The 26,334-nt window shown below is 39.6% G+C and overlaps 2 protein-coding genes across 3 annotated transcripts; both read right to left on the bottom strand.

The window, feature by feature from the left end:
* Window positions 1-765: 765 nt before the first annotated feature.
* LOC116373436 (zinc finger protein 501-like) lies at window positions 766-12,381 on the bottom strand. Of its 2 annotated transcripts, XM_031822043.1 has the most exons (6): window positions 11,898-12,373; window positions 10,679-10,905; window positions 9,363-9,611; window positions 5,055-5,177; window positions 4,350-4,436; window positions 766-1,509 (listed from the first exon to the last, which is right to left on the bottom strand). In XM_031822043.1, exons 1-6 carry the CDS (start codon window positions 12,107-12,109, stop codon window positions 1,412-1,414), a joined length of 996 nt encoding a protein of 331 aa, XP_031677903.1. In that variant the 5' UTR covers window positions 12,110-12,373; the 3' UTR covers window positions 766-1,411. The 2 variants fall into 2 exon arrangements, with proteins under 2 accessions (XP_031677903.1, XP_031677902.1); XM_031822042.1 differs by having other exon boundaries at window positions 766-4,436; window positions 10,679-12,381.
* A 2,115-nt stretch (window positions 12,382-14,496) lies between these two features.
* On the bottom strand, window positions 14,497-18,130 carry LOC109877459 (gastrula zinc finger protein XlCGF17.1-like; the record flags this gene model as incomplete). Its single annotated transcript, XM_020469716.2, has 1 exon — window positions 14,497-18,130. A coding segment is annotated over one exon (1,140 nt), but the record flags the coding sequence as incomplete, so codon positions are not given.
* Window positions 18,131-26,334: the final 8,204 nt, after the last annotated feature.

Raw genomic sequence — 26,334 nt, 5'->3', positions numbered from 1 at the left:
GAGCCTAATGCAATAACGTGCCGTTTAACTTTTGCATCGACATTTGTTGTATAATACCCCCCTGTCAGTTGGATAGGCAAAAAGTTTCCTCAGCCGCCACAATTCTAGCCTCGCCCTGCTCCTCTTCCTCCCCGCCCGGGGATAGCTTGTCAGGCCTGGCTTGTGCTCAGGGTTGTATCCACCGATACCTGACAACCTGTCAACTTTCCTCTGTCAAAGTTGCTTCTTCTGGTATGATGGAACAGCTCGGCCTTGGCTCACTTGACCCGCTAAAAGCTGCTGCTGGTGATGATAAACCTACATCCTCTTCTGGTCCTGCTACATTTCTTGTGCTAGCAATGGCTGCACTTGAACTGCATTTGAATCGAACTGCATTTGAATCTAATTTAACACATTTTGAAACCTCCTTTGCTTTCTCATTTTTGATCCTTGCTCTTTTGGGCTTCACTTTTGTGTTGATACATTGCTGATTTTTAAATCCGTAATTTTCTATTCTCGACATTCTCTCAAATTGTTTTGCGCCCGTTGTCTCTTGATAGCTGCTCAACTGTTGCTTAAAAGGATCACAGAAACAACAAAACTTTGGAGAGTATTTGCACAATGAATCCCAGAATGCATTTCATTATCTTAACATGGTATTGAAAGTATTAAATAAAATGATTTATTTAGCAAATTAATTAGATTTGTCGTCAATACACTAAAATATCATGCTGACTTACAATAGGCCTGTCCCTCTGCCAGGGTAAACAAAGTGGTAATGTTGTGTATTGTATATACAGTTTTTCACTTTTATTTCATTTAATTATACACAAAAGAAAAGCAGCTGCCCATAAATTCATGTACAAACATTTTTCATCGCTTTGTCAATTAGCAGATGTTCTTATCCAGAGCAATATATAGGACAAATAAGGGTCAATTGCCTTGCTCAAGGGCACAATTACATATTTTTCACCGAGTCGGCTCGGGATTCAAACCAGTGACCTTTCAGTTACTGGCCCAACACTTAACCACTAGGCTACCTGCTGCCAGATCAATTCACAAACACACAGTTATTCAAATACATTCATCATCAATGACTCAAATAATGAATCTAGTATTAAAATACAATTGAATAAACACAAGTAGTCGATTCATAGCCTGTTTATCATTAAACAAAGTTGTTTAGTAATATAAAATAATCTACCCAAACTAATGCAAAAAACTGATCATCACACCATCTTTTCTGATATAGACAGAGTACAAAACATCAGGAGAACCTTCCTAATATTGAGTTATACCTCCTTTTGTCCTCAGAACAGCCTCAATAGTCGGGGCATGGACTGTCCAAGGTGTTGAGAACGTTCCACAGGGATGCTGGCCCATGTTGACTCCAATGCTTCCCACAATTGTGTCAAGTTGGCTGGGAGTGGATCTACTCTGAATAACTCGTTCCATCTCCTCTCACAGTAAGCTGAATTCTCTGTAATGTTCTTGGAACCATTCCTGGACAAGTCTTGGGGCATAATCCTGCTGAAAGAATCCATTTGCAGATAGATACACTGCTGACATGAAGGGATGCACCTGATTGACAATGATGTTTAGATATCATGTGGCATTCAAACATTGTTCAACTTTTATCAAGGGGCCCAATGTGTTCCCTGAAAACACACCCCAACCATCACACCACCAGCCTGCAATGCTGACACACGGCATGGATGCAGGCAGTGGTGTAAAGTACATAAGTAAAAATGATTTAAATAATCATAACTACATAACTCATTAACCTTTGACTATTGGATGTTCTTATAGGCATTTTAGTATTGCCAGTGTAACAGTATACCTTCCATCCCTCTCCTCGCTCCTCCCTGGGCTCGAACCAGGAACACAACGACAACAGCCACCCTCGAAGCAGCGTTTGCCATGCAGAGCAAGGGGAACAACCACTCCAAGTCTCAGAGCGAGTGACGTTTGAAATGCTATTAGCGCGCACCCGCTATCTAGCTAGCCATTTCACATCGGTTACACCAGCCTCCTCTTGGGAGTTGATAGGCTTGAAGTCATAAACAGCGCAATGCTTGATGCACAACGAAGAGCTGCTGGCAAAACACACAAAAGTGCTGTTTGAATGAATGATTACGAGCCTGCTGCTGCCTACCACCGCGCAGTCAGACTGCTCTATCAAATCATAGACTTAGTTCTAACATAATAACACACAGAAATACGAGCCTTGGGTCATTAATTTGATCGAATCCGGAAACTATCATCTCGAAAACAAGAGGTTTATTCTTTCAGGGAAATACAGAACCGTTCCTATTTTATCTAAGGGGTGAGATCCATTAGTCTAAATATTCCTGTTACATTTGCACAGCCTTCAATGTTTTGTCATAATTACGTAAAATTCTGGCAAATTAGGCGGCCCAAACTGTTGCATATACACTGACTCTGCGTGCAATGAACGTGAGAGAAGTGACACAATTTCACCTGGTTAATATCGCCTGCTAACCTGGATTTCTTTGAGCTAAATATGCAGGTTTAAAAATATATACTTCTGTGTATTGATTTTAAGAAAGGCATTGATGTTCATGGTTAGGTACACATTGGAGCAACGATACGCACCGCATCGATTATATGCAACGCAGGACAAGCTAGATAAACTAGTAATATCAACCATGTGTAGTTGATTGATTATGATTGTTTTTTTATAAGAGAAGTGTAATGCTAGCTAGCAACTTACCTTGGCTTACTTCATTTGCGTAACAGGCAGCCTCCTCGTGGAGTGCAATGAGAGGCAGGTGGTTAGAGCATTGGACTAGTTAACTGTAAGGTTGCAAGATTGAATCTCCCGAGCTGACAAGGTGAAAATCTGTCATTCTGCCCCTGAATGAGGCAGTTAACCCACCATTCCTCGGCCATCATTGAAAATAAGAATGTGTTTTTAACTGACTTGCCTAGTTAAATAAAGGTGTACATTTTTCTTTTTAAACGCCAAATTGGTGTCCAGAACCAGTTCCTACATTTGAACATAAAAATTGATTTTATTAGACGAAACTACGCTACATTTTATCTGTGGCACCCTCAGGATGACAAATCAGAGCAAGATGACTGAATGAAAGTACATTATTTACCTTCAGAGGTGAATGTATCAAATAATTTGCGCGATAAGTTTGTTGTTGTGTCTCTTCAAACAATAGCATGGTCTTTTTTTACTGTATTAGCTACTGTTAATTGGACACTGCAGATAGATAAACAATCATTTAAGCTTTCTGCACATATAAGATATGTCTATGTCCCGGAAAGATGGCTGTTGTATACAACGTCAATCTAGTCAGACTAGCACACCTTACCTACAACCGTCCCAGTTTAGGGACACCCATCCCTTAGGGGTAATTTAAGGAATTGGAAATTATGCATACTTTTACTTTTGATAATTAAGTATATTTACAACCAAATACTTTTCCTCAAGTAGTATTTTACTTGGTGACTATCACTTGAGTTACTCTTGCCACATTAAGAGCAAAAGTAAGGTTCCCTCTTGACCTTTCAGCTCAGCTTCTCTCCTCTATGTATACGTTCATGTGTTTTTAAGAGACCTATTCGAGAGAAACTCTTCCCGCAGTCAGAGCAGGAGTAAGGCTTCTCTCCTGTGTGTGTTCTCTGGTGAACTTTTAGTTCAGTTGATGTTATGAAGCATTTGACACAGCCAGAGCAGGAGTACGGCTTCACTCCTGTATGTATATGTTCATGTCTTTTCAAGTGGGCCAGTTGAGAGAAAATATTTCCACAGTCAAAGCAGGAGTAAGGCTTCACTCCTGTATGTATACGTTCATGTATTTTTAAGAAAGCCAATTGAGAGAAAGTCTTCCCGCAGTCAGAGCAGGAGTAAGGCTTCTCTCCTGTGTGTGTTCTCTGATGAAGTTTTAGCTCAGTTGATGTTATGAAGCATTTTACACAGTCAGAGCAGGAATAAGGCTTCACTCCTGTATGTGTATGTTTATGTCTTTTCAAGTGGCCCAGTTGAGAGAACATCTTTCCACAGTCAGAGCAGGAGTAAGGCTTCTCTCCCGTATGTATACGTTGGTGTGTTTGTAAGGCATCGAGTCGAGAGAAAGTCTTCCCGCAGTCAGAGCAGGAGTAAGGCTTCTCTCCTGTGTGTGTTCTCTGATGAAGTTTTAGCTCAGTTGATGTTATGAAGCATTTTACACAGTCAGAGCAGGAGTAAGGCTTCTCTCCTGTGTGTGCTCTCTGATGAACTGTCAGAGCCCCTGATGTTGTGCATCTTTTCCCACAGTCAGAGCAGGGATACAGATTCTCTCCTGTGTGTATCTTTATGTGTATTTTTAGCTTTGATAGAAATGGGAAAATCTCCTCACAATGTGGGCAGTGGTGAGACCTCTTAGCTCTGTGACCTTCCTGCTGCTGTTGCTCTCTGGATGTAGAGAATGTCTCAACATGGTCTCCTGTGTGAACAACATCAGAAGAACCAGTCAGCTGGAGTGATATACATGTCAATCAAATGTATACTATGAAGCCCTTTTTACATCATCAGTTGTCACAAAGTGCTTTATAGAAACCCGGCCTATAATTCCCAAAGAGCAAGCAATGTAGATGTAGAAGCACAGTGGCCAGGAAAAACTCCAGAAAGAGCAGGAACCTTGGAAGAAACATAGAGAGGAACCAGGCCCAAAGGGGTGACATATGTATTAATATCAGTAGGCTGTACAACACAAAAGGGGAATGAAACAATTATAAAAGTGGGTAAGAGTTGAAAGCTAAAAAGGGGGCGTGTCATCCTTCAATCACTATCACAAGGGTTAGTAACTACAGACTCATTTCATAGAACTTTAAAACACTGGCAGATTGTCTACTTCACTTCTTTAGTCTACTCTCAGATAGCCCAGTAAATAAAACAAAATGCAGACAATACTGGTGTCAAACCATGCAAGTCTGAGTAGCACGAAATACCATCTACCTTCTCATTGAAACAGTTCATCATGAAACAGTTCTACTGTACCTTTTCATGCACAGTGGGAAGTTGGAATGAAACACCAACTTAGTCAGAGAGAACCTGCTCTTACCATGAGAAACAGGTTCCCCAATCTTCTCCTCCTCTTCTTCATCTTTAATGTCACCATTCAGCTCCAGTGTTTGACTGCAGTCTTCCAGCTTCACAGATGTTCCTAGACTTAATTCTAGTCGTCCTGTAGTAACAATGAGAGACAGACAAAAAGTTAGAAATTGACGGAACTGTCAAGACTTTCTTCTCTAAAAATATATTATATTTCTTCTTGTTCAATTATCTAATTCAGTGCTCGACTTGGACTGAAATAGGTGCAGGTACTGTTTATATTTAGGTTCAATAGCTTCACAATACTGTTGAGCTAATATTCTATAAGAGGAACATGAGCTCAAACAGTAGACATTTGAGGTGAACTGTCCAAGTCAAGCACTGATCTCATTTCAATAGATCTGGTAGCTAAGCATTGACAACAAAACATTAATTAATTCACATTAGAAAGGACACACTTTAAAATTAGGCTACACAAACGTAAGTGAACTTAATCAAAAGTAGATGTCCTAAATTCACAAATGACAAAAACGATTTAGTACAAGGTTGCAGTATGTTTTAGGCAGCACTATGCACTATTTTCCTGAATAACCTTGTCTCCACTGTATAACCACATCAAAAACCAATAGTATTTCCCGTTCACACCATAGAAACATTTACAGATAAATATGGAAACTGTCTGAATTTTACTACACATGATAATCATTACATTCAGCTTCAAAACTGTAGTGCCATCGTGAAATTGTCTCTCTGCATCCGCACTGCAGTCCGTTGACACAGACAGTGGGCACGCCCTGTTACCAGCCCACGGATTTCACACAAACCAATAACATGCCAAATGAACTCAAAAATCTCAAAAAAATTAATTTATTAAAATTACCATGAAGAAATTATGTACATGCATTCAGACAAACCTAAAGTTTGTATCTGTGTGACTTTTAAAATAGTTTCACGTTCACTTGGTTTGACACAAAAATAACAATGGGTTTGTTACCTAGCATGGAATGAGTTCTTTTGTTATTATGCAGAGCAAGGAAAACAACCACCCCAAGGCACAGAGCGAGTGAAGTTTGAAACGCTATTAGCGCGCTAACTAGCCAGTCATTTCACTTCGGTTACACCAGCATCATCTCGGGGGTTGATAGGTTTGAAGTCATAAACAGCGCAATGCTTGACGCACAACGAAGAGCTACTGGCAAAACGCACGAAAGTACTGTTTGAATTCATGTTTACGCACCTGCTTCTGACTACCACCGCTCAGTCAGATACTTAGATACGTGTATGCTCAGTCAGATTATATGCAACACAGGACACGCTAGATAATATCTAGTAATATCATCAACCATGTGTAGTTAACTAGTGATTATGATTGATTGTTTTTTTATAAGATAAGTTTAATGCTAGCTAGCAACTTACCTTGGCCAACTACATTTGCGTAACAGGCAGTCTCCTTGTGGAGTGCAACGAGAGAGAGGCAGGTCGTTATTGCGTTGGACGAGTTAACTGTAAGGTTGCAAATTTGGATCCCCCGAGCTGACAAGGTGAAAATCTGTCTTTCTGCCCCTGAACGAGGCAGTTAACCCACCGTTCCTAGGCAGTCATTGAAAATAAGAATGTGTTCTTAACTGATTTGCCTAGTTCAATAAAGATTAAATAAAGGTGTAAAAAATGTTTTTTTAAATAAATAACAAAATTATTTTAATACAATTATTTAAAAAAATATATATATTTTTTTTAATTAAACAAATTTAATTTAAAAATAATTAAAATATCGGCACCCAAAAATACCGATTTCCGATTGTTATGAAAACTTGAAATCGGCCCTAATTATTCGGCCATTCCGATTAACCGGTCGACCCCTAATGTCTACAATGATGCTTATTAGAGTTTTATCATCTGAGAGGAAATAGAGACTAATATATTGGTAAGTCACCTAGTCCGAGATACATTTCCATGGTTATCAAAACGTCACGCCAGGGTAAGCTTACACGAAACGCAGCCCTTACTTTTATTGTTTCTAAAAATCACTGGAAAATGATTGGAACCATTTCCATTTTCCCCCCGATACGAAATATCACATTTACATAAATAGTCAGAACCTTTACTTTACTCCATACTTTGATGAAGCACCGTTGGCAGTGATTACAGCCTTGAGTCTTCTTGGGTATGACGCTTCAAGCTTGGCATACCTGTTTTGGGGAGGTTCTCGCATTCCTCTCTGTAGACGTGTCGCCGCACAGCTATTTTCATATCTCTCCAGAGATATTTGATTGGGTTCAAGTCTGGGCTCTGGCAGGGCCACTCAAGGACATTCAGAGACTTGTCCCGAAGACACTCCTGTGGTGTCTTAGCTTTGTGTTTAGGGTAGTTGGAAGGTGAACCGTCACCCCCATTGTGAGGTCCTGAGTGTTCTGGAGCAGGTTTTCATAAAGGATCTATCTGTACTTTGTTGTACTTCCCAACTAGTCTCCCAGTCCCTGCCGCTGAAAAACATCCCCACAGCATGCTGCTGCCACCACCATGCTTCACTGTAGGGATGGTGCCAGGTTTCCTCCAGGCGCGATGCTTGACATTAAGGCCAAAGAGTTCAATCTTGGTTTTATCAGACCAGAGAATCTTGTTTCTCATGATCGGAGTCCTTTCGGTGTCTTTTGGCAAACTCCAAGCAGGTTGTCATGAGCCTTTTACTGAAGAGTGGCTTCCATCTGGGCAGTCTACCATAAAGGCATGATTAGCGGAGTGCTGCAGAGATAGTTGTCCTTCTGGAAGGTTCTCCATTCGCCACAGAGGAGCTCTGGAGCTTTGTCAGAGTGAGCATCGGCTTCTTGGTCCTGACCAAGGCCCTTCTCCACTGAGGTCTCAGTTTGGCCAGGAGTCCAGCTTCCTAAAAAGTCTTGGTGGTTCCAAACTTCTTCCATTTAAGAATGATGGAGGCCTTTCAAATCATATCCTTGGACTAATATGATTGACACTCACATGCAAAGGAACTTTGGGTAACGTGGCACATATACAATGGCATCTTTTCCTCATGGATGCTGTTCATTTCTGATCTTTGATACTTTTATTGGTTTGTAACCGTATCATGGTATACTATGTTAACGCTATGTGGGAGGGCCACTTTGTTACTTGGTAGCTACTAGCAAAAAACCCTGTGTTGTGGATCATCTACAACTATTTTGGACTGTCCATACTGTAACGTTGGTCTCAGGCTTCACTAACTAGCATTACTGTTATAGGTGGAGCTATTCTTTCCTACTTTTCAAACAAATACTGTAATATTTCACATATCTTGCTAGATATGTATCTTGTTGTGATATTTCACATAACTAGTATGTGCTTTGAAAGCCTCCCATCTGGTACTCCATGACGTTTGGTCAGTGTTCAATGTAAAATAAACATCTATATGCACTCCAACATAATGTAAGAAGTTTGGGTCCTGTAACCATCTGGGATGCAAATGCCATCTAGGAGGATCCTTTTACTAGTTTTGTATCCCTGTAGAATAATGACACCGGGGAACGGTCACTCAGAACAATACTATCATATCCACTTCCTGCTACATTGGGAAGCAATGAGCAAGAAACTAAAAAGTAGTCTGTATGAGAAAATGGAATACTCCCTTTTACTCGGGTTCTGAATCCTCCAAGGTTCACATAGATTAATGTCCTTAATGAAAAGCTGTCATTTCTTTCTACTCTGTTAGTGGGAAGTGTCTAAACCAGAGGAGCGATCCAGATCAGGAGCAATTAAAATCCCCTGCCATTAGGACTTTACCAGGAAGGGATGTAACTAGACTAATTAATTCTCAGTTACTCTAATATTTAAATAAACGATAATACTTCATACGGCGTCTAGTATGTTCAATAGAAAAGGAAAATTACGAAGAGCGCACCCTCGTTCACGCGGGCAAAGAGACTAATTTTCTCTTAGTGCTCCCCATGGATAAACAACCATTACTCGTTTGTTTTTCAAAAAACAAGCCTGAAACTATGTATAAATACTGTTGACATCTAGTGGAAGCAATATTATCCTCCACTCACTATCACAAGGGTTAGAAACTACACACTCATTTAATAGAACTTTAAAACACTGGCAGTTTGTCTACTTCATTTCATCAGTCTACTCTGATCACTCCAGACAGACCAGTTAATAAAACAAATGCTGGAAATACTGGTGTCAAACCATGCAAGTGTCAGTAGCATGAAATATCATCTACCTTCTCATTGAAACAGTTCATCATGAAACAGTTCTACTGCAACTTTTCATACACAGTGGGAAGTTGGAATGAAAAACAAACTTAGTTAGAACCTGCTCTTACCATGAGAAACAGATGTCCCAATCTTCTCCTCCTCTTCTTCATCTTTAATGTTGACATTCAGCTCCAGTGTTTGACTGCAGTCTTTCAGCTTCACTGATGTCATCTCTGATTCCTGCAGTGCAAACTGGGCTCCACTGTCACAATCAGGACCCTGTGACTGTAGGTTTGGAGTCAGTGTGGAAGGAGAGAGGAGGCCTGCGTTTGTCCTCACTGTTGATGTTACCGACCTCATACCATAGTCAGCAAGTACTAGAGGAGAAACAGACACAAAAGTTGTGTCTTCAAAGTCCTGGCACATTCTTTATTCACTATTAAATATATTCAATTTTTTCTTGGTCAATTATCTAATTCAGTGCTTGACTTGGACTGAAATAGTTGCCGATACTCATTTTGTGTGCTGGTACTGTTTATATTTAGGTGCAGGAGCTTCATAATATATTTGAGCTAAAACTTAACCTGTAGTAGATAAATGCATACAAGACTCAAAAACCATTTAGTACAAGGTTACAGTTTGTTTTTGGCAGCACTATGTACTATTTTCCTTAACCTTCTTCACGGTATTATTCCAATCAAAAAACAATTGTATTTCCATATAGAAATACATAAGACAGACTGAATGTGTCAATATTCTACACATGTAGAAACTGATAATCATTACATTTAGCTTCAAAACAGTAGTGACCTTAAAATGGTCTCTGCTGCACCCACACTGTCTGCACTGAAGTCCGTTGAAGCAGACAGAGTGGGAGCCGCCATTTTACCAGCTTGTGAATTGTTCCTTCCATGGAGATCTACGGACAATTCCTTCGACCTCATGGCTTGGTTTTTGCTCTGACAGGGCTGGGCGATGTGGCCAAAATATCATACAATTTTTCACATTTTTGACGGTATTTTATGTTTTTGATTAATAAAAGTTCTACATTTGCTTTATGAGTAGTGTGTGACCCCAGGGTGGCAACACTTATATTCTAAATGAATTCAATGGGTCTTTCTCAATTCAGATTGTTTTATACTGTTCAATTCAACTTCAACCTAAAACAATTTCCTGCACTCATTTGAGGTAATTTACACACTGCCACGATATGGGCAAAAATACTAGGGCTTATTATTAACCAAATGTTGCAATTTAGATCAAAACACCAAGGTGAACTTTTGGAATCATGGAAATAGAATGATTATTCTAATTCTATAGTTAGAAAATAAATAATGGGCACTTCTACCTTCTCATTGAAACAGTTCATCATGAAACAGTTCTACTGCAACTTTTCCTGCACAGTGGGAAGTTGGGATGAAACAAACTTAGAACCTGCTCTTACCATAAGAAACAGATGTTCCAATCTTCTCCTCCTCTTCTTCATCTTTAATGTTGACATTCAGCTCCAGTGTTTGACTGCAGTCTTCCAGCTTCACTGATGCCATCTCTGGACCCTGCAGTGCAAACTGGGCTCCACTGTCACAATCAGGACCCATTGACTGTAGGTTTGGACTCAGTGCAGAAGGAGAGAGGAGGGCTGGGTTTGTCCTCACTGTTGATGTTACTAGCCTCATAGTAGTAGAGAAACAGACAAACATTATTGTCTTGCCAGTTCTGGCACCCTCTTTATTCTCTAAAAATATATTATATTTCTTCTTGTTCAATTATCTAGTTCAGTGCTTGACTTGGACTGAAATAGGTGCCAGTGCTGTTTATATTTAGGTGCAGGAGCTCCACAACACTGTTAAGCTAATATTCTATAAGAGGAACATGAGCTCAAACAGTAGAAATCTGGAGGTGAACTCTTGTCCAAGTCATGAACTGATTTCATTTCAATAGATCAGGTAGGTAAGGATTGACAAGAAAACATTGATGCATTAATATTAGACACAAAGGACACACAACGTAAGATCACTTAATATATAGATTTCCTAAATTCACATAACATGACTCCAAAACCATGAAGAACAGGGTTAGTTTGTTTCAGGCAGCACTATGTATTATTTTCCTGAAGAACCGCGTCTTCGTTGTTTCAATCAAAAACCAGCAGTATTTCCGTTCACACCATACTCAAATGTATAGATAAAGATAGAAACAACTGCATGTGTCTGAATATTAGTACACATGTAGAAAACCAACAATCATTACATTCAGCTTCAAAACAGTTGCGCAACCGTAACATTGTCTGCACTTTAGTCCGTTGACCCAGTCCGAAAAGGCGCCGCCATTTTCACAGCGTGTGAATTTTACACAAAACCGATAACATGCAGTTCTGAAATCTCAAATAAATGGATTCTTTATTCAAATTAACCTGAGCAGAATATGTACATCCACTAAGACAAACCCAACGTCTCTAGTTACGTGACTTGTAAAATAGTTTAACGTCACCACGTTCTCCACTCGGTTTGACACAAAAATAACACATCAAACCTTTACCAAACGTGATAATAATTTAATAGATTTGTTACCTAGCATGGAATGACATGTTCTTTCGACATTAGAACTTTTAAACGTGCTATTACGTACCTGTAGTAATAAAATGAAACAGGCACAAAAGTTACCTTCTTAACTGCACAGTTCTGGCGCTTTTTTTTATTCTGAAGAATGGTGCGTGCCTGTGGGGAACTTCCGGTTCCCCCACTAACACCGTCCGTGCATTTCGGGATCCTTGGGTTGGCCCTACCCCATTACATGAGAAGGGGGTAGCTGCTGCTGCTGCTCCCGCCCTCTCCTGCTGCTCCTCCTCCTTCTCTGGGACACTTCTCCTTTGCATAGTGTTGATCAAGCTGTCGATTGTGGCCTGTGGAATGTTGTCCCACCCCAGCTAGCACAGTGGATCTGGGCGGATTCCGGCTGTGTGTCGGGGCTCTCCGCTGAGAGTCAGACTCGGCCGACATCATGTGGCCCGAGGATGCGGGGATTGAGGCACTCGGCTGAGTCAGACTCGGCCGACATCATGTGGCCCGAGGATGCGGGGATTGAGCTCGGGCCGAATCCGGTGAGAGTTTATCTGGCCCAAATGTATTACTTGGGGCTCGGGACGGTTGGGGCTACTCTCTGGCAGATGATTACACGGGCGCCTGTATATAATTAACATTTCATTATTTATTTATTTGTCCATATTTTTTTATTGTTTCCGTGATCAAAAAAATACAATTCACTTTTAAATTAAATTATTTTAGAGTCCGGTTTAAGTTGTATTTTAGTATTTTGATACTTTGTACATGGCAACTGATAAGCAATAATTACATTCAGCAGTCGCGGTGCAGATCCAGTAAGGGTAATGAAACATTTTCTGGCGACAGTAGTCTGTGAAGTCTTGGAGGCCCAAAAACTTCTCAGCTGTAGATATAATTATGTCCAGGAAGCTTGGCCCCAGTGATGTACTGGGCCGTTCGCACTACCCTCTGTAGTGCCTTGCTGTCGGTGGCCGAGCAGTTGCCATAACAGGCAATGATACAATAGGGGGAATAGGTTTTTTCATGCATGCTTCACGACTGTCTTGGTGTGCTTGGACCATGTTAGTTTGTTGGTGATGTGGACACCAAGGAATTTGAGGCTCTCAACCTGCTCAAAAATGAAATGCTAATGTGGCTATCATAAAGAACTACAAGTACAATGACGGCCTACCCTGGGAAAACCCTAATCCGAATGACACTGGGCCAATTGTGCTCTGCCCTATGGGACTCCCAATCACAGCCGGTTGTGATACAGCCTGGAATCAAACCAGGGTCTGTAGTGATGCCTCTAGCACTGAGATGCAGTGTCTTAGACCGCTGCCCCACTCAGGATGGCACATTTGTAAAATCCAGGGAAAATATTCAACTCTAATGGTGACTGAAGGAAAAGGCTGACAGAATCTATGGATAATAGCCTATAATTTAGTCTGTCAAACAGGTATATGTAACAGTATTACTTAAGACCGTGGAGTTAGCATGCTAATATCAACATTTAGACATGGCAACTCACTACCGAGTTACTGGGTTAGGGTTAAATATCAACATTCAGACATGACAACTGATTACCGAGTTACTGGGTTAGGGTTAAATATCAACATTCAGACATGACAACTCACTACCGAGTTACTGGGTTAGGGTTAAATATCAACATTTAGACATGACAACTCACTACCGAGTTACTGGGTTATTACAGGCTGGCTAAACCGCTCGCTTACTATGGTTATTACTGGGTTAGGGTTAAATATCAACATTTAGACATGACAACTCACTACCGAGTTACTGGGTTCGGGTTAAATATCAACATTTAGACATGACAACTCACTACCGAGTTACTGGGTTAGGGTTAAATATCAACATTCAGACATGACAACTCACTACAGAGTTCCAAACTGCCACTATCACAAGAGTTAGTAACTACCAAGGGTGAGAAAGAATTCATTTCAAGTAGTTCCAGTGAAAGAAAATCTTAACGCTAGAGCATACGATGACATTCTAGATGATTCTGTGCTTCCAACTCTGTGGCAACAGTTTTGGGGAAGGCCCTTTCCTGTTTCAGCATGACAATGTACCCGCGCACAAAGCAAGATCCATACAGAACTGGTTTGTTGAGATCAGTGTGGAAGAACTTGACTGGCCCGCACATTGCCCTGACCTTAACCCCATCGAACACCTTTGGGATGAATTGGAACGAATGTTCTGTTCTATATCTTCAATCAAATTAAACATGTACTACTGTGACATTAAAATGTTTCATGGTATTTTTCATCATTTGTTTTATATGAAATGTCATTACCAAAGCTAAGTCATTACCACCAACGCCAAATCATTACCACAAACGCTAAGTCATTACCACCACACTCTGTCATTACCACAACGCTAAGTCATTACCATCACGGTACATATTGTTGTGGCAACGGTGTATTGAATTACAATTGATATTGATGATTTTCCCATATGTGAACCTTTTATACTTGTTCTTAAGATAATATTTCACATTACTTTAGAAATTAAGATTTTGATGTGGTAAATACATGTTTCTGAGTATCATCAAGGCATACAGTGGGGCAAAAAAGTATTTAGTCAGCCACCAATTGTGCAAGTTCTCCCACTTAAAAATATGAGAGAGGCCTGTAATTTTCATCATAGGTACACTTCAACTATGACAGACAAAATGAGAAAAAAAATACAGAAAATCACATTGTAGGATTTAATGAATTTATTTACAAATTATGGTGGAAAATAAGTATTTGAAATATTCATTGTCTCTGTGAATTGAAATTATATTGTTGCCCACCAGTGCACTCAGAAGAGGAAACAATGATACAATGCAGTCTAACAACATCTCTCTCAAACAGCACAATGTGATTCACTGTAGAAGCACTGGTCCTCTTACATTTTAATTCAAAGTTGCATATTACAATATTTAAGTGCATATCAGATGGTCTGTTCTGACCATAACAGTCACACCAAGCATAGGGTTGGTTGGTATAAGATTGAAATTAGTAAATAATGTACCTAGTAGTTACTTAGCCTGATAACATATCACTCCCAAAAGACATAAGCAGAAATGTAGCAGCCTTAACACCTAATCATTAGTGATCTGACATGCTGTATTACATGGAAACTCTAGGCTACTAACAACAGCAGTTACATAGTCTAGTTTACTATGGTCCTGTCCCTCTGGCCAGGGTAAACAAAGTGGTAATGTTGTGTATTGTATATACAGTATGTCACTTCAAACAGTTTATTTCATTTAATTATACACAAGAGAGAAAAAAATGTATGTACAAACATTATTTTTCATTACATTTTTGTCATTTAGGAGATGTTTTTATCCAGAGCAACTTACAGGACAAATAAGGGTTAATTGCCTTGCTCAAGGGCACAATGACAGATTTTTCACCTAGTCGGCTCGGGATTCAAACAAGCAACCTTTCAGTTACTGGCCCAACACTCTTAACCACTAGGCTACCTGCCACCAGATCAATTAACTTCAATACAGTTATTCAAATACATTCATCATCAATGACTACAATAATGAATCAAGTATTAAAGACAATTAAATAAACAAGTAGTAGATTCAGTCTGTTAATCATTAAACAAAAGTTAGTAATAAAATAATACACCGATACCAATGCTAAAAACTGACCACCCCATCTTTATCCGATATACACTGTGTACAAAACATTAGGAACACCTCCAAAATATTGAGTTGCACCCCTCTTTGTCCTCAGAACATCCTCAATTCATTGGTGCATAGACTGTCCAAGGTGTCTACTCTGAATAGCTCGTTCCATCTCCTCCCACAGTAAACTGAATTCTCTGTCATGTTCTTGGAACCATTCCTGGACAAGTCTTGTGGCATAATACTGCTGAAGAAATCTATTTGCAGATGGATACACTGCTGCCATGAAGGGAGGCACCTGATTGGCAGTAATTATTTAGATATCCTGTGGCATTCAAACATTGCTCAGCTTTTATCAAGGGGCCCAATGTGTGCCCTGAAAACACACCCCAACCATCACACCACCAGCCTGCAATGCTGACACACAGCATGGATGCATGCAGTGGTGTAAAGCACGAAATAATAAATTATTTGAAGACCTACTTTAGTGGTATCTGTACTTTACTATTTATATTGTTCACAACTTTTATTTCACTACATTCCTAAAGAAAATCATTTTATTTTTACTCCATACATTTTCCCTGACACCCAAAAGTACCCCTTACATTTTTTATGATTAGCAGGACAGGAAATGGTCCAATTCACACACTTAAAGATAACATCCCTGTTCCTCCCCACTGCCTCTGATCTGGCAGACTCACTAAACACAAATGCTTTGTTTGTAAATGATGTCTGAGTGTTGGAGTCTGCTCCTTGCTATCCGTACTATATATATATTTTTTTTAAAGACAAATGTGCCATCTGGTTTACTTAATTGAAGGAATTTGAAATTATTCATACTTTCACTTTTGATACTTAAGTATCTTTACAACCAAATACTTTTACTCAAGTAGTATTTTACTGGGTGACTCACTTTTAATTGAGTCATTTTATATTAAGGTATCATTACTTTTACTCAAGTATGACAGTTAGGTACTTTTTCCACCATTTCCTCCCATCAGTATGAAACAGCAGGAACTGGGATTCATCAGACCAGGCAGTATGTTTCCAATTTTCCAGTGTCCAGTGTTTTCATTCCTTAGTCCAGTGCAACCGCAGTTTGTTTTTTGTTGAAAGCTAATGAGGATCTATAATAAATACACAACAACTAGATCATTAAGGATATGTCAAGGAAAGAACAGGTGTCGTTAATGTTTTGTACACTCAGTGCATGTTGTATCTACTAGCTAAATCCCACAGAAAACTGCAGAGTGAAGCAGTACCACTCAGTTACCCATCAGACTCCACTCTATAGTGAGACGCCTCACAAAGGATATTCAACCTTAAGGGCAAATCCAAGGTCATCTCAATATCTTTACAGTAGATGCTAACACTACTCACCAAAACTGTCAAGGTGTACACTGATCAGTAAAGAGAGGCTAACATTCTAGAATGCTCCATTCCCTCTGTACAGTTCTCTCACAGTGAGAAACAACAGGATAACAATTGAGTGTTCTACGCTTTCTTCATTTGATTCAATTCAACGTTGCCAATTATTTAATTCTCATGTCATTAAGTGGAGTGTCTAATCTTAGCTGGTCTGAGAAAACTTCTCTCCTTTATGTATACATTGGTGTCTTTTTAAATGGCCCAATCTGTAGAATCTCTTCTCACAGTCAGTGCAGTGATAAGGCTTCTCTCCTGTGTGTAAACGTTGATGTCGTTTTAAGTTGCACAGTAGAGAGAAACTCGCCGCACAGTCAGAGCAGGAGTAAGGCTTTTCTCCTGTGTGTATACTTTCATGTCGTTTTAAGTGGCACAGTACAGAGAAACTCGCCGCACAGTCAGAGCAGATGTAAGGCTTCTCTCCTGTGTGTGTTCTCTGATGAACTTTTAGCCTAGTTGATGTTGTGAAGCATTTTACACAATCAGAGCAGGAGTAAGGCTTCTCTCCTGTGTGTGTTCTTTTATGGACTTTTAGCTCAGTTGATGTTGTGAAGCATTTTACACAGTCAGAGCAGGAGAAAGGCTTCTCTCCTGTATGTATATGTTTATGTGTTTTTAAGTGGCCCAGTCGAGAGAAACTCTTTCCACAGTCAGAGCAGGAGTAAGGCTTCTCTCCCGTATGTATATGTTGGTGTCTTTTTAAGTGGCCCAGTAGAGAGAAACTCTTTCCACAGTCAGAGCAGGAGTAAGGCTTCTCTCCTGTGTGTATACATTCATGTCGTTTTAAGTTGCACAGTAGAGAGAACCTCGCGGCACAGTCAGAGCAGGAATAAAGCTTCTCTCCTGTGTGTATACGTTCGTGTCGTTTTAAGTTGCGCAGTAGAGAGAAACTCTTCCCACAGTCAGAGCAGATGTAAGGCTTCTCTCCTGTGTGTGTTCTTTGATGAACTTTTAGCCTAGTTGATGTTGTGAAGCATTTTACACAGTCAGAGCAGGGGAACAGCTTCTCTCCTGTGTGCACTCTCTGATGAACTGTCAGAGCCTTGGATGTTGTGAAATTCTTCCCACCGTCAGTATAGGAATACCGATTCTCTCCTGTGTGTATTTTTAGGTGTACTTTTAGCTTTGATAGAAATGGGAAAATCTCCTCACAATGTGGGCAGGGGTGAGACCTCTTAGCTCTGGGATCTTCCTGCTGTTGCTCTCTAGATGTAGAGAATGTCTCAACATTGTCTCCTGTGTGAACAACATCAGAAGAACCAGTCAGTTGATGTGATATACATGTCAATCACATGTATTTTATGTAGCCCTTATTACATCAGAAGTTGTCACAAAGTGCTTTACAGAAACCCAGCCTCAATCCCCAAAGAGCAAGCGATGTAGAAACAAAGTGGCCACGAAAAACTTGCCAGCAAGCAGGAACCTAAGAAGAAACATAGAGAGGAACCAGGCTCAAATGGGGGGCCAGTACTCTTCTGGCTGTACCGGGAGACATACATATTTATATCTGTAGACTGCACAATAGAAAAGGGAACAGAACTATTCTAAAAGTGGGTAAAAGCCATATCATCCTCCACTCACTGTCAAAGGGTTAGTAACCAGGCTGTATCACATCTGGCCATGATTGGGAGTCCTATAGGGTGGCTCACAATTGGCCCAGCGTTGTCCGGGTTTGGCCGGGGGTAGGCCGTCAATGTAACTAATCATTTGTTCTTAACTGACTTGCCTAGATAAATAAAAAGGTATGTTTTCTTTGTTTTTTAAAGACTAATTTCATAGAACTTTAAAACACTGGCAGATTGTCTACTTCACCACTTAGGTGTACTATTCTTTGAGCACTCCAGATATCCCAGTGAATAAAACAAATACTGGCAATACTGGTGTCAAACCATGTAAGTAGGAGTAGCATGAATTAACATCTACCTTCTCATTGAAACAGTTCATCATGAAACAGTTCTACTGCAACTTTTCATACACAGTTGGAATTAATAACAAACTTAGTTAGATAGAACCTGCTCTTACCATGAGAAACAGGTTTCCCAATCTTCTCCTCCACTTCTTCATCTTTAATGTTGACATTCAGCTCCAGTGTTTGACTGCAGTCTTCCAGCTTCACTGATGCCATCTCTGGATCCTGCAGTACAAACTGGGCTCCACTGTCACAATCAGGACCCAGTGACTGTAGGTTCTGACTCAGTGTGGAAGGAGAGAGGCAGGCTGAGTTTGTCCTCACTGTTGATGTTACCGGCCTCAGACTTAATTCTAGTCGTCCTGTAGTAACAATGAGAAACAGACAAAAAGTTATTGTCTTGACAGTTCCGGCACCCTCTTCACTCTCTATTAAAATATGTTCTATTTTTTCTTGTGCAATTATCTAATTCAGTGCTTGACTTGGACTGAAATATGTGTCGGTACTGTTTATATTTAGGTGCAGCAGCTCCACAATACTGTAGAGCTAATATTCTGTAAGAGGAACATGAGCTCAAGCAGTAGAATATTGAGGTGCTGGTACTCAGCTCCTGGTACTCAGCTCCAGTGAGCTCCTGTCCATCTCATTTCAATAGATGAGGTAGGTAAGCATTGACAACAAAACAAGAATTCATTCAAATTAGACAAAGTACACGCTACACAACGTAACTTAACCTATAGTAGATTTCTTGGATTTACATAAATTAATAAACGACTCAAAAACCATTTAGTACAAGGTTGCAGTATGTTTCAGGCAGCACTATGTACTATTTTCCTGAATAACCTTGTCTTCACTGTATTATTTAAATCAAAAACCAATTGTATTTCCCGTTCACACCATATTAACATTTATAGACAAAGATAGAAACGGAATGCGTCTGAATATTAGTACACATGTAGGACTGATCATCATTACATTCAGCTTCAAAACAGTAGTGCGACCATGAAATTGCCTCTGTTTGACGCAGACAGTGGGCGCCGCCATTTTCCCAGCTTTACACAAAACCAATAGCATGTAAAACGAACTCAGAAATCTCAAATAAATTGATTTGATTATTAAATTACCTTGAGAAAATTATTTACATCCACTCAGTTCCAAGATGGCGTAGCAGTCAGTCGTCTTAGTCTTGTGCCATGTATATCTTTTTCTTCGCATTCTTTTTAATATTTTTCCTAACCTCAACTTCAAATACTCTCCTTCAACCCGCCTCACCCAATGTGGTGTGGATCTGTTTTTATTCCTAAATGATTTCTATTTACCTCAGAACTGAAGTCCCTCAACTGAAGCTAACTAGCTAACTAGCTACCAGCTATCAGTCAGCTAACCACTGCTAGCGGTCAGCAGCTTACCTTTAGCTCGGACAGCTCTCGCCAGTTCTTACAACGCGTTTCAAACCAGAGCAAACCGGACCTATTTTTCTCTCCATATCCTCCGGATTCCTACCAGCAAACTCTGAACCTTTTCATCTGGATCATCGCCGCTTGCTAACCAAATGTGTATACAGAGTATGTCCACATCTCCGCCAGACCATTTTATTGGTAAACTACATGGTAATTTTAAAATGTGCATTTATTTAGTGATCCAATACGTAATATAGTACTCGTCATAATTTGGTTTTAATCCAGAGACAATAGCAAAAGTATCTAGATCCTCTATGAGGCCGTGGAGAGACTCTAATTGTGGTTTTAAAAGAAAACATAAATCATCAGCATACAATGACACCTTAGTTTTTAAGCCACGGATTTTGTAATCCCTAAATATTGTTTGATCTAATCTTAACAGCTAACATTTTGATGGCAATAATAAATAGATATGCCGATAGTGGACAACCTTGTTTTATTCCTCTAAATAGTTTAAAACTGAGATGTAGCCATTATTTACTATTTTACACCTAGGGTTACTATACATAACTTTAACCCATTTTATAAAGAGATTCCCCAAAACTGAAATATTCCACGCATTTATATATAAACTCCAGTCGTACTTTATCAAAAGCCTTCTCAAAATCAGCTATGAAAACCAGGCCTGGTGTCCCTGATATTTCATAGTATTCTATTGTTTCCAGTACTTGTCTTATATTATCTCCAATGTATCGTCCATGTAAAAAAAACTGTCTGATTACTATGAATAATAGCTGACAATACTTTTTTAAATTCTATGCGCCAAGCATTTTGCTAGAATTTTTGCATCACAACACTGAAGTGTAAGAGGTCTCCAATTTTTTAAATGGACTGGATCTTTATATATACACACCACTTGGGTCCGGTTTCAGTAATAATGATATCAGACCTTCTTGTTGTGTGTCTGATAATCTACCATTTATATAGGAGTGGTTAAAACATGCATACATACTTCCACTGGTATGCCATCCAGCCCTGGAGTTTTCCCATCCTTAAAGGCCCCAATTGCACCAAGCAGTTCCTCCTCTGTAATTTGGCCTTCACATGAGTCTTTCTGTACAGATGTTAATTTTAACATGATTATTATTAGGGAAAAAATCCATACAATTAGTTTCAGTTAGTGGAGATGGAGGAGCCTGAAACTAAAACATATTCTTAAAGTACTTTACTTCCTCTTTCAAAATATCATTCGGTGAATCATGTGTGACTCCATCATTCATTTGGTGAATCGTGTGACTCCATCATTCATTCGGTGAATCGTGTGCCTCCATCATTCATTCGGTGAATCGTGTGACTCCATCATTCATTCGGTGAATCGTGTGCCTCCATCATTCATTCGGTGAATCGTGTGCCTCCATCATTCATTCGGTGAATCGTGTGACTCCATCATTCATTCAGTGAATCGTGTGACTCCATCATTCATTCGGTGAATCGTGTGACTCCATCATTCATTCGGTGAATCGTGTGACTCCATCATTCATTCGGTGAATCGTGTGACTCCATCATTCATTCGGTGAATCGTGTGACTCCATCATTCATTCGGTGAATCGTGTGACTCCATCATTCATTCGGTGAATCTTGTGACTCCATTCATTTGGTGAATCATGTGACTCCATCATTCATTTGGTGAATCATGTGACTCCATCATTCATTTGGTGAATCATGTGACTCCATTCATTTGGTGAATCATGTGACTCCATCATTCATTTGGTGAATCATGTGACTCCATCATTCATTTGGTGAATCATGTGACTCCATCATTCATTTGGTGAATCATGTGACTCCATTCATTTGGTGAATCATGTGACTCCATCATTCATTTGGTGAATCATGTGACTCCATCATTCATTTGGTGAATCATGTGACTCCATCATTTGGTGAATCATGTGACTCCATCATTCATTCGGTGAATCATGTGACTCCATCATTCATTCGGTGAATCATGTGACTCCATCATTTGGTGAATCATGTGACTCCATCATTCATTCGGTGAATCATGCGACTCCATTCATTCGGTGAATCATGTGACTCCATTCATTTGGTGAATCATGCGACTCCATTCATTTGGTGAATCATGTGACTCCATCATTCGGTGAATCATGCGACTCCATTCATTTGGTGAATCATGTGACTCCATTCATTTGGTGAATCATGCGACTCCATTCATTTGGTGAATCATGCGACTCCATTCATTTGGTGAATCATGCGACTCCATTCATTCGGTGAATCATGTGACTCCATCATTCATTTGGTGAATCGTGTGACTCCATCATTCATTCGGTGAATCATGTGACTCCATCATTCATTTGGTGAATCATGTGACTCCATTCATTTGGTGAATCATGTGACTCCATTCATTTGGTGAATCATGTGACTCCATTCATTTGGTGAATCATGTGACTCCATCATTCATTCGGTGAATCATGCGACTCCATTCATTCGGTGAATCATGCGACTCCATTCATTTGGTGAATCATGTGACTCCATCATTTGTAACAAGTTTTAATACTTTTTTTTGGTAGCATTTCTATATTGAAGATTGAAATAGAATTTGGTGCATTTTCCCCCATATTCCATCCAGTTCGCTTTATTTTTTATAATATATTACACTGGATCTTTCTTGAATAGGTTCCTCCATTTCTTTGTGTTTTTCCTCTAACTTATTCTGTGCCTCTATGGTACCGTTTTTATTGCTATCTAACTGTTCTGTTAGTCCTTCAATTTCCTTTGTTAATAATATGGACTCTTGATCTAAATCGCTTTTGTTTTATAGAGGAGTACTGAATTGCATGGCCTCTAAAGGCACACTTAAGTGTCCCATACAATAAGGGGATCTGCTGTACCTATGTTATGTCTGAAAAAGTCAGTTATAAATTCTCCTGTCCTAGTTCTGAACAATTTATTATCATCTAGTAGGCTTTGATTAAATTTCCAATATCCTCACCCACATGGAAATTCTGTAAGAGTAATATATAAATATATATATATGCCAATTATGTGATGATCCGGCCGCATCTTGTCCCCTATCAACACTTTTTAAACTTTTGGTGCCAGAGAGAATGGCATAAGAAAGTAGTCAAGACGACTAGATGGATTAAGCCTCCGCCATGTATATCTCACTAGGTCAGGGTATTTAAGTCTCCATATATCCACTAACTCCTTAAGTGTCTGAGGGTGATAGTTTGTAGTGCGATTTCCTTTCTGGTCCATAGAGGTATTTAAGACCATATTAAAATCTCCCACCATAATAATAGAGTCTAGTGTTGCTTGTAGAGTTGATAAATTCTTATATATATTTTTAAAGAAGCTTGGATCATCATTATTCGGGCCGTATAGGTTAATAAGCCATATGTTTATTGTCCAATAACATATTTTAAATAATCCATCTACCGTGATAATCTATTTGGACAATTTGTACATTTGGATCAAAATTACTGTTAATTAAAACCATCACCCCTTTTGAATTTCTTTGCCCATGGGAGAAATATATTTCGCCCCCCCCCCAGTACATTTTTTGTTGAATGGGTTTCCTGTAAACAATAGATATTATATTCCTTCTCTTTTAGCCAGGTAAATACTGATCGTCTTTTCTTATTACCTGCTAGGCAATTACAATTGTAACTGGCCATACTTATTTCACCACTTACCATGAGACAACTTTCAATTCTATTTATCAAAATATTATGTTTATAAATGTACCATTAAAAAGTAACATGATGTGTCATGAGTGTCTATATAGCTGTACCATGATATTTGCATTGCTACTAGGTAAACCTCCAATTGGTCCCTACTATTCCACCCGCTAAAAGCCCTCATCCCGAGTTGGGTTGTCATCCCAATGCCCGGCAGACCACCCCCGACCCCCCCCGTATCCCATAGCCCCGAACAGATTGGGATCCATCCTTCGAAAAGAGCTCACAGTTCCATTTACCGAGTTGAAGTAGATCAACTGCCAAATGCCTTTCCATCGCCCTCACCCCGGTTTGTATAGCTCTGGATCATCCTCTATCGTCCCTAACATCTTTTACTCCTTCGCAACATTTGTGGGATACACACATACACCCACACACACTCAACCCTTTCCCCCCACACAACCATAAACTCACATTCTCAACAGTTGCACCATCCCAGAGCCCAACTCAAGAAAGGTCTTGATTTACAAATGCACTTACAGTTGCAGCTGTATGAGAAGGCCTGCAAGACAGCAAAAAAAAAATGGGCAGAAATTGAGAGATTTTATGAACCATTGTCACATCCTAGATGATGGAGGTCAAATGTACACCTTTTCCCTGAAACACCCACAATACAGTCACCCGTATTGACCATATTCCCAAGCATCTCCATGCAGTCAGACTTTTGATTTTGCGCCACCAGGGTCACAATATACCCTCTCTCTGAATGTCAGAGTGTGACCCCCCCCCCATGGGTTACTGCAGCTAGTGTTGCCAGCACTGCCACTGCCAGGGTGGGGGCACCCCACCGGAATCCCCACCGGATAGGTACAAGGTCGTCAAGGTTCTCATTAGCAGCTTTGAGAATGTCCTTGTGTAGTATGCTCTCCCTTTAGGGGCCTTTGGCTTTGCAGGACCAAACCTGCCAGGCAGGCTCAGAATCTTGAGGGGGCAGTACTGCTCTTGGTCTCTGACCGCATTTTGGCTGCATACAGACCTCTTACAGCAGGCCCATAAAACAGTTAGGGATTTCTCCTTAGTATCTGGGTCATTCAAGTGGGTGTCTAGGGTATAGGGTTGTGGACCGTACCATTAAATTAGGATAAATAAATAGATATAATTTATTTTAAAAGTGTGGTTCCCCATGATAGGACAATAAATAAATAAGAAGTATAATTCATTATAAAAGTATATGCATCATCTGAACATTGACAGCTAAGGATAAGGATAAATAAGGATAAATAAATAAATAATAATAATAAATAAGATATAAATTATTTTAAAAATGTAGTTCCCCATGATAGGACAATAAATAAATAAGAAGTATAATTCATTATAAAAGTATATCCACCATCTGAACATTGACAGCCCGCTCATACCCTGGCCCACAGCAATACATTGGTTCTGGGATATGCAACCATTCCATTACTCACTCAACTTTCCCAAACAAAACAATACATTTAAAATAATAAACACACCCACACATACTATGCCTTCTGTTTACTTGGTTTTTGTCTTCACCATGTTGAATTAGTGCTTGTGTGTTCCAATTAGTTACAGGTGAAGATATATACAAAAGCTTTTTTTTATTGTATTGTTACAATCCATAACCGGGCTAGAATTGTGTTTCATTATTTTCCTCATCTATGAGAACTTTGTAATTATTAAAATAACCATGGAGTAGTCTGTGTCTCTGAACAACTGGTTATCAATATATAGTTTATCAACGACGAGAGCTACTCGTTTCCCTTTTAATCTATTTTCTTTGAAAATTGGATACAGAACTTTACGCCGTTCTGCAATTTCCTTCGGAAACTGATCATTCATGACAATTTTGGTCCCAGCAAGTCTTTTACCCAGGCTTTTAACCATTATTTTATCTTTAAATGAAGCAAATTTGGCAACGATTGGGCATTCATACCTTTGGCCTCTCTGTCCGAAGCGGTGTACACATTCAAGTTGGATTTTGTCAATAGCTTCGCGTGGGATCTGAAGTAGAGGTCTACCGATTAATCGGAATGGCCGATTTCAGGTTTTCATAACAATCAGAAATCGGTATTTTTGGACACCGATTTGGCCGAATTCTTATACAGTGGGGGGAAAAAGTATTTAATCAGCCACCAATTGTGCAAGTTCTCCCACTTAAAAAGATGAGAGAGAGGCCTGTAATTTTCATCATAGGTACACTTCAACTATGACAGACAAAATGAGAAAAAAAATCCTGAAAATCACATTGTAGGATTTTTCATGAATTTATTTGTAAATTATGGTGACCATTTTCCCAAGCATCTCCATGGGTTTGGTACAGGTAGGCAGTCACTGTAAATAAGAATTGGTTCTTAACTGACTTGCCTAGTTAAATAAAATAAAACAATTATAACATGCCAGTTCGCTAAAGCCATGATAATGCTTTATTATAAAAGGTATTTTATTTAACGTGTTCTGGTAC

This window comes from Oncorhynchus kisutch, unplaced genomic scaffold (genome assembly GCF_002021735.2).
Source record: "Oncorhynchus kisutch isolate 150728-3 unplaced genomic scaffold, Okis_V2 scaffold4050, whole genome shotgun sequence".
NCBI classification, from domain to species: domain Eukaryota; kingdom Metazoa; phylum Chordata; class Actinopteri; order Salmoniformes; family Salmonidae; genus Oncorhynchus; species Oncorhynchus kisutch.
Note: the sequence above shows the minus strand (reverse complement) of the source record. Positions and strands in the feature narration are given on the sequence as shown.